Here is an 8,505-nt window from a genome sequence, read left to right as displayed (position 1 = left end):
CACGTTATCTTTTGTAAAACGCTATCTTTTTATGAATGCAAACTGGTTTTCAAACAGCATATAGTGTTTGACCGTATGAAGATCCTGTTGTTGACGAATCGTACACGATGGTTTTGTACGGGGCGTCACAATTTAGAGGTCAAATACCTCGCAATGAAATCAACTATCGTGAATCGTTTATAATCGGCATGAACGGGTCCTTTCATGCGCTATTTTCTGGGCATATCTGTTACGCGCCAACCTAATAGTCTCTTCTTAAATCAGACAACATATGTGAAAGATATTATTGCTCGTGCCGGTTTGTCCAATTGTAATCCGGTACGTACTCCTGTTGACACCTCTCCTAAACTCGGTGCCAAGGAAGGTTTACCAGTCGCAGATCCTACTAAGTTTCGAATTCTTGCAGCGGCCCTACAATACTTAACCTTTACTCGCCGGGACATTTCTTATGCAGTTCAACAAATTTGTCTTCACATGCATGATCCGAGGGAATCTCATTTGCATGCATTACGACGTATCGTTCGTTATCTATAGGGTACTCTAGACTATGGGTTACATTTGTACAGGAACCCTCATCGCTAGCTCATTGCTTATACGGATGCTGATTGGGCAGGATGTCCCGATACTCGACGTTCTACGTCCGGATACTGTGTTTATTTCAGAGATAACCTCATATCTTGGTCTTCTAAGCGACAACCTACTTTGTCCCGTTCGAGTGCCGAGGCAGAATACCGCGGGGTAGCCAACGTTGTATCCGATACTTGTTGGATTCGCAATCTCCTTTTAGAGCTACATTGTCCGTTGCCTAAGTGTACTCTAGTTTTTTGTGATAATGTCACCGCCATTTATCTTTTTGGTAACCCAGTTCAACACCAACGGACTAAACATATTGAAATGGACATACACTTTGTTCGTGAAAAAGTGGCTCGTGGCGAGGTACGAGTTTTGAATATATATCCCATCGAGATTTCAGATTGCCGATATCTTCACCAAAGGTCTACCAAGATTATTGTTTGATGATTTTCGAGACAGTCTCAGCATACGGCCTCCTCCCGCTGAAATTGCGGCGGTGTATTAGATATAGATCTTTGTATCCATTTAGAATTGTAATTTATTTTCAAATTGTTATTAGATAAATATGGTAGGGATTTTGACTTGGGCAACAAGCTATACAGCCGACCCATTCTTGTATATATAGTCGATATGGATTAATGAAAAGGGCAGCGAATTGATTTCTATCAAAAGTTTTCGTGTGTAAGGTACTGTGTAGTCAAATTGCTGTACATATGTTTTTATATTAGTAATATACACAATGCTTTTCAATAAACAAAAGATTAATTACTTAATAAATATAATATTTCGTATTATTTATAAATTAAAAGAATAACACGTGAGAGCACGTTGTGAACTAATTTTGTATTACAAACTTTTGGTTGACAGATTATGCAACATATTTTGTGCTAGTTGAACGAAGGTTGTGATGGACAAGATGACTCGTAAATTAGTTGAACGAAGGTTGTGATGGACAAGATGACTCGTAAATTAAAATTCATACTCCGTACTATTTATTATTTGTATTTACTAGTTTTTTGAAAGGCTCTTCTTCAAAGGCTCAAAGCTCCAACTTATAGAGCTTAAATATCCATTAGAGTTTCATTTCTTATTGAGGGTTTTTTAAAAGCTGTTTATTACAAATGTATGAAATATGCTTTTTTTCTGATTGACGAATCAAATATTGGTTCACAATTCTATCGATGAACCAGTCTAGAAGTCGAAAAGGAAGTCAATAGGAAGTCCGAAACCGGCATAGAAGAGTTCTAAACGACTGTCGAGCCAGCACAATTCGACATTTTCTCTCGAACGAAGGAAATGAGATTATGGTTGACCTTATTTCATACTTGAATCGATTAAAATAAGTACGATTCACTTAAAATAAATACCATTAGATTGCCAACATAAAAGAGATGTACTGCAATTGCCCATTCACAAACTTTAGACCAATGGCCTATTAAAGACTTTTCCAATATCTAAATGTCAACTCCACACATCTTTGACTCAACATATTACAAAAGACAAACTTCCATAAGCTCGTGCACTCACGTCTCATCTAAATATATAACAAGTCAAAATCGTGTGTACCACATTGTGAATTGGTGATAACTTTATATACATAAAACTACCTTATATTTATGCATACTTGACACCCTACCCAAAATGCAAATTCTTTAGTTGAAACTTCACAGGATTTAAACATTATAGGGTGCAATCATATTAAAAATAAGAACTTGTGCTATACTTCTTAATAGATCAATAATAATGGAGAAAATTGTAATTATCCAATCTTATATAAGTTGATGATCTTTAGTGTATTTATCATCACATAATCAGCAAAGGGTCATGGCTTCACACTTCTTCATTCTTGCTGTTCTATGTTTTCATGCTTCAATCTCTCATGCAAGTTACTATAATGTACCTAAACCTAAACCCATCACAAGCTACATCTACCCGACGCCAAAAGCTGTGAATGCAATAGATGCATGTCGTCGTAGGACCACAAATTGGCAATCGAACCGTCAAGCACTAGCTGATTGTGCTATTGGATATGGTAACGGTGCATTGGGAGGAAAGAACGGTGCAACGTATGCTGTTACTGACCCTTCAGACGATCCTATAAACCCTAAACCAGGAACCCTACGTTATGGAGTGATCCAAACAAGGCCTTTGTGGATCATATTTGCAAAGGATATGGTCATTAACCTTAAAAATTAGCTCATTATGAATAGTTTCAAAACTATCGACGGAAGAGGAGCAAAAGTTGAAATTTCAAATGGGCCTTGTATAACTATACAAAAAGTAAGCCATGTGATCATACATGGGATAAGCATTCATGATTGTAAACCAGGGAAATGGGGCATGGTAAGAAGTAGTCCGATGCATGTGGGCCACCGGTTAGGTTCTGATGGAGACGCCATTGAAGTATTCGCATCATCATACGTATGGATTGACCATTGTTTCCTTGCTAGAGCTTATGATGGTCTTATAGATGTCATTCATGCTTCAACGTTCGTCACAATATCAAATAATTATTTTATTCAACACGATAAGGTAAACATACAAAATTTCACCTTGTGCATTTACTTTTATCGTCTTCAATTCCTACTTTTTATTGAGTTGAACGTAAAAACGATGCAGGTTATGCTGTTTGGTCACAACGACAACAATATTGAAGATAAGATAATGAAAGTGACCGTCGTTTATAACCATTTTGGCCCTGGTTTAGTTCAAAGAATGCCAAGGTATTTCTAACCTATATACATGACAATTTCGCTTTTTATTTTTGGCAAATTATATTAAGATTCTAGTAATATCAAAACTTTCAGGGTGAGGCTAGGTTATGCACATGTGGCAAACAATAAGTACGATGAATGGCTTATGTATGCGATTGGGGGAAGCGCAAATCCAACTATACTAAGTGAAGGGAACTACTTTATGGCTTCAAAAAATCCATATGCAAAACAGGTACAAATTTGAAAAAACTATCATCAGGATGAGGACACTTTTTCTACAATTTTGTGTCAAAATATGTGATCATCGAATCATTCGCAGGTTACTAAAAGAGAAGTAAACAACGGGTGGAAGAATTGGAAATGGAGAACTTCAAGAGATGTGTTTATGGATGGAGCGTATTTCATTCAATCGGGATATGGAAGTTGTTCTCCTGGTTACACACGTGCCCAATCGTTTGTTGTTGCCGAAGGACATCAAGTGCCTGCTCTTACAGCTAGCGCAGGACCATTAAGTTGTACTTATAACCGTGCTTGTTAACACTCTTATTGCTTGTATATTTGTGACTTAAGAATTCTTAGGCTTTTTGACGTGTTTTTTTCAAGGGCCACAAGTGTTTACGACGGTAAGTAAACCTAAGCCCTCTTCTTTTTACTTCTCAAACTGAAAAGTATCCTGTTTTTGTTTCTGTATGTGATGAAAATTTTAACTAATGTACTTTTCTGACTTCAATGTGACTGATATGTATGAAATATGGAACATTCAAAATTTTAATGCTACAAATCAAGCCACCAGATCATTAAAAACCACATTTCAAAGATTAAAATTAAAAATTGCATAATACATCAAGATTCCAATCACTAAGAAACATAGTAGATAACAATAGCAATAGCAATTTATACTAGTATAAACAAGTACAAATTAGCCTCCAAATCCATAAAGAGTTCTGCCCTGTCGTTTAAGAGCATAAACGACATCCATAGCAGTAACAGTCTTCCTTCTCGCATGTTCAGTATACGTAACCGCGTCACGAATCACATTCTCCAAAAATATCTTCAAAACTCCTCTCGTCTCCTCATAAATCAACCCACTGATTCTCTTAACTCCACCTCTTCTCGCTAATCTTCGAATTGCAGGTTTTGTGATTCCCTGAATGTTATCGCGCAGAACTTTACGGTGTCGTTTCGCTCCACCCTTTCCTAAACCCTTGCCTCCCTTTCCACGACCAGACATTTTTTGAAAAGTTGAGGATGAAAACTTGATTTGATTTGGATTGGATTGGATTGAAAGTGAGTGAGAAAAGGGATCGTGGGTTTGGGTTTTAAAGGAAGAATTTTAATTTGTTTGGAGGGAGATTTTGAGTTTTTGGAATTTGGGGGCGAAATTTGGCGGTTAAAATTGTAATCCGTGTGAAATGATGTAAGTGATTATGAACCGTTGATTGGTTGAAGATGTGCATTTTGTGTGTGTGGGGATTGATGACGTGGAATTCGAGGGGATGAATTGTTTGTATTCGTGATAAATTATGAATTGTTATCAACTAGTTTTTCAACCTCGCTTCACGCCGGAGTTTGACAGTGGCGGATCCAGAATTTTCAATTAGTGGTGGCACAAAATAAAAATCTTGCAATCAGGAGCGAAACATTTGAAAAATGATCTAATTTTTTTTTATTAAGTTACATCACTTGAATATTCAAAAATGTTTGAATCAATTTATCTACTACAAGGACTAAATGTGGAGTCAACAATAGTATAGGTGTGTAAAATAATAAAATAAATTAAAGAAAGTCACTCATGAACCTGGGAGATTATGTCTGATTCATCTTCTCAAAACATTATCTAAAATTTTCCATTCCTCCATTAAAATACATACTCAATACTCAGGGCGTGCTTGGTTTCAAAGAGAGAATGATAATAGAAATGGAAAAGGAATGATAATAGGAATGGAATTAACATTCTCATTGCATTATTGTTGCTTGGTTGCTAGTTCTTAATAAAATTAATTAATATAACCAATATATTAATAATGTATAATTAATAATTAATAATGAGTAATGAACAACTATAAACAATAGGTTTCGTATCAAATCACGTGATCGATTACTCTGCGTTAATTCATGCTATGATGGCACATATTGTGAAATTGTAATGTATTACTTGTTTAAAAAAGGTTACTGATTTTAATGACAACTTCGTATATATAATTAATTATTTTAAATAAATAAACAGTAATAAACTTATGTATCTATATGTAGTTACCATATACGGAGTATGTAGTAGTAGTAGAGGAACTATAAATTAGGGAAGTTAGACAAACGTGGGAACAGTTATGAAATTAGGCTATAATGAAATTCATTCCTCCCATTTTAATAGGTAATGGTTCATTAATTAGTTTAGGGTAATGGGGATTCCCATCATACATAGACAAGCAACTCTAATTATTTTCATACTCATTCCTTAGTACCCATTACCTCCAACCAAGCACACCCTCAATTTAACATCTTAAAATCACGATTTTACAATTATAAAGACAAAATCTGAAAGGAAAAACACACGACTCCACCTCTAAACATGTAGCCACTTTGAGTTTGAGATGTCAAGTGCACCCAAAATTTTGTGAAGTGCTCCATTTATTAATTTAGTTATACTAAACAAGCTTAGGATAATAGTATTGTAATCAAAGTCACTGGTTGCACGTGCCCCCAGTGACCAATACATGGATCCGCCCATGTGGTTCGGTTTCCAATGTATTTTATTATGTTTATTTTGTAAAATTATTTTCGTGGCTAACGATGATATCATTGAATCGCAACTCGAGTCGAACGAAAATGTATAACCCGTCAAAGATTTAGATGTTATCTTAAATTAACAATATATATATGTATTTCCGCGTTTCGCTATGGAGTTGTTGACTTTTTTAAATTTAACGCAATTAACTCATTAGCTTATATTAACACTCCGTATGATTTAAGAATATAATATTTACTGAGTAATATCAAAAAAATTACTAAATATTTTTTTTTTAAATAATAAGACACATATGTATATGTTGTTAATAGATTAAAATAGTTACGAGCCCGTGAGGAAAAAATCAACGTGTATGAAAGGTGGACTCAAATATTTAGCGTTTTTTAAAAAACGTCCGTTTTGCGTATAGTTAGTGACATTGTTTTCGTAAAATTATTTCGAGCTTAACGATGGTGTCGAAAAATTTGAAATCTTTGCGAGCGAGAAGATATATGACCCGTTGAATATTTTAGTGGAGTTTATTTAAGATTTTTTATGAAAATGTTGATTTGACACTTTACCCCCTGTTTGGGGGTCGATGAAACGACCACAAACCATTTTAACGAAAAACGACAAAACTTTTTTTTTTACAGGAGCGGCGCACCAACCACATGTGCGGCGCTTTTGTGACACAAGAACGTCGCTCCTATTTCTATAAGTGGCGTTCCTGTCGACTGACCAAAAAGACTACAACTCACTGACGAAAAGCGGCGCTTTTACCCCCAAAAGCGGTGCTCTTGAACCTGAACATGTGCAGTTTCAAAATTTATAACAGTTAAACCAATCCATTAAACTCAATTCCAAGTCTAACAATTTAGTGACCCAAATACAAGTTTAATATGACTCAATATACACTCATTCACAATTTTAAATACCCAATAACCATAACGATTCATTAGTTTGTAACAAGACTTACAGTCTTCCAACTTCATCATAACCATTAACACGATTACTTACCACATCAATTCTAATCAACAACCATGACTCAACTCGCACACGTACGTGGCCGACGAAAGCGCCTCCCAAAATGGCCCCACCACGCATACATACACGGAAAAGTGGTCGACAAAGAGTGAACAGCACTCACCACATAACTCACACGCAAAAGTGGCCGACGAAGAGTGAACAACACTCGCCACACACACATCAAACCGCAATCGTGGTCAACGAAGAGTGAAATCTCACGGGACCACTCACCACACTATATGGCTAATGAAAAGTGAATCCTTACGCCAAGATGTCACTCACCACCTCACTCACAACGAGCATCAAAACATAATACTCTAGATAAGACAATCACACGTCACTTACCCTCGCATGGTGATAAAACAGCCGGTACACACTAACCCAATAAACGTGCGCACAAGGGAACGGTACTCGCACAATGACCGTTGGTACATACGCCTTGTGTGATGACCCGGGAATTTCCGACTAAATTTAAACTTAATCTTTATATGATTTCGATACGATAAGCAAAGTCTGTAATATTGAGTCTCGAAAAATTTTGAACTGTTCAATTGACCTTCAACTATTCTCGACGATTCACGAATAATTAAATGTAAATAGTTATGTGTGTATAAATATAAATATATATAAATAATAATTGGAAATATAATTTGAAGTATTATATGTTATTGTTATTAAAATTAATAAAAAATAAAAAAATAGGATATTATAATAATTATTATCTACAATATATCTATATATATAAATAAAGTATTTTAAAAATAAATATTAAATGATTGTAATATTAAATTGATGTTCCTAGTGATATTAAGTAAGTTAAATTCAAACGTATATGATTTTAAAATAAACGGTGATTCGAAAATGGGTTCTATAAATTTTAGGCTTACTAAAATTATATTTAGGACCTAGTTATTAAATTTCAACACTTTTTATTTTTTTTCACCCATAAATGCGAGGGACAGTTGAGGTAATTTTTATTTAACAGGTTAATGCTCGAATTTTATATCTCAATGACAAAAATAAATAAATATAGTTAATTTAATATTATGAGATTTTTCTGAGTACTTTTATCCGCCACTAATTATCAACGGACCACGATATAGCACTGTGCTGGAAAAGTGTCGGCAGATGGCTTACAAATATATGTCACGGGATTTAAAACTTTTAGTTGCAGTTCAATCATGAATCCAACTAATTACAATTAAGATATTATATTAATATTAATTAATAATATTAATTAATATTATTGTTATTAATATTATAAGTAATATATATTATACGTCGATTCAATTCACATATTACTATCCTAACAATCACCACTTGCCTCCTTTGAAACCCGCTACCACTCATCTTCAGTCTCTATTTTATAAACCGACCACCACCATAATATTAAGTTATGCAAATCGATTACCACCAATAACCATCACAAACACCATTTATAATCATCGAATAGCTTGTACCTTATGC

General features: G+C 34.8%; 2 protein-coding genes and 1 pseudogene across 2 annotated transcripts; 2 read left to right on the top strand and 1 right to left on the bottom strand.

The window, feature by feature from the left end:
• Positions 1 to 204: 204 nt before the first annotated feature.
• On the top strand, positions 205 to 1,212 carry LOC139841586 (uncharacterized mitochondrial protein AtMg00810-like). Its single transcript, XM_071831800.1, has 3 exons — positions 205 to 514; positions 614 to 856; positions 1,133 to 1,212. Exons 1-3 carry the CDS (start codon positions 205 to 207, stop codon positions 1,210 to 1,212), a joined length of 633 nt encoding a protein of 210 aa, XP_071687901.1.
• A 1,185-nt stretch (positions 1,213 to 2,397) lies between these two features.
• Positions 2,398 to 3,825, top strand: LOC139843508 (putative pectate lyase 2; annotated as a pseudogene).
• Positions 3,826 to 4,079: 254 nt separating this feature from the next.
• On the bottom strand, positions 4,080 to 4,564 carry LOC139843885 (histone H4). Its single transcript, XM_071834063.1, has one exon. It carries the CDS (start codon positions 4,516 to 4,518, stop codon positions 4,207 to 4,209), a length of 312 nt encoding a protein of 103 aa, XP_071690164.1. The 5' UTR covers positions 4,519 to 4,564; the 3' UTR covers positions 4,080 to 4,206.
• Positions 4,565 to 8,505: the final 3,941 nt, after the last annotated feature.

Source organism: Rutidosis leptorrhynchoides, chromosome 4 (genome assembly GCF_046630445.1).
Source record: "Rutidosis leptorrhynchoides isolate AG116_Rl617_1_P2 chromosome 4, CSIRO_AGI_Rlap_v1, whole genome shotgun sequence".
Taxonomy (NCBI): Eukaryota; Viridiplantae; Streptophyta; class Magnoliopsida; order Asterales; family Asteraceae; genus Rutidosis; species Rutidosis leptorrhynchoides.
Note: the sequence above shows the minus strand (reverse complement) of the source record. Positions and strands in the feature narration are given on the sequence as shown.

What these genes read in the sequence shown, in the direction of transcription:
- LOC139841586 (XM_071831800.1), top strand. Translation starts at nt 205, where the DNA reads ATGCGCTATTTTCTGGGCATATCTGTTACGCGCCAACCTAATAGTCTC. An exon ending in TCATTTGCATGCATTACGAC is followed by an intron (nt 515 to 613) that starts GTATCGTTCGTT and finishes CTGATTGGGCAG; the next exon opens with GATGTCCCGATACTCGACGT. An exon ending in CACCGCCATTTATCTTTTTG is followed by an intron (nt 857 to 1,132) that starts GTAACCCAGTTC and finishes AATTGTTATTAG; the next exon opens with ATAAATATGGTAGGGATTTT.
- LOC139843885 (XM_071834063.1), bottom strand. Translation starts at nt 4,518, where the DNA reads ATGTCTGGTCGTGGAAAGGGAGGCAAGGGTTTAGGAAAGGGTGGAGCG.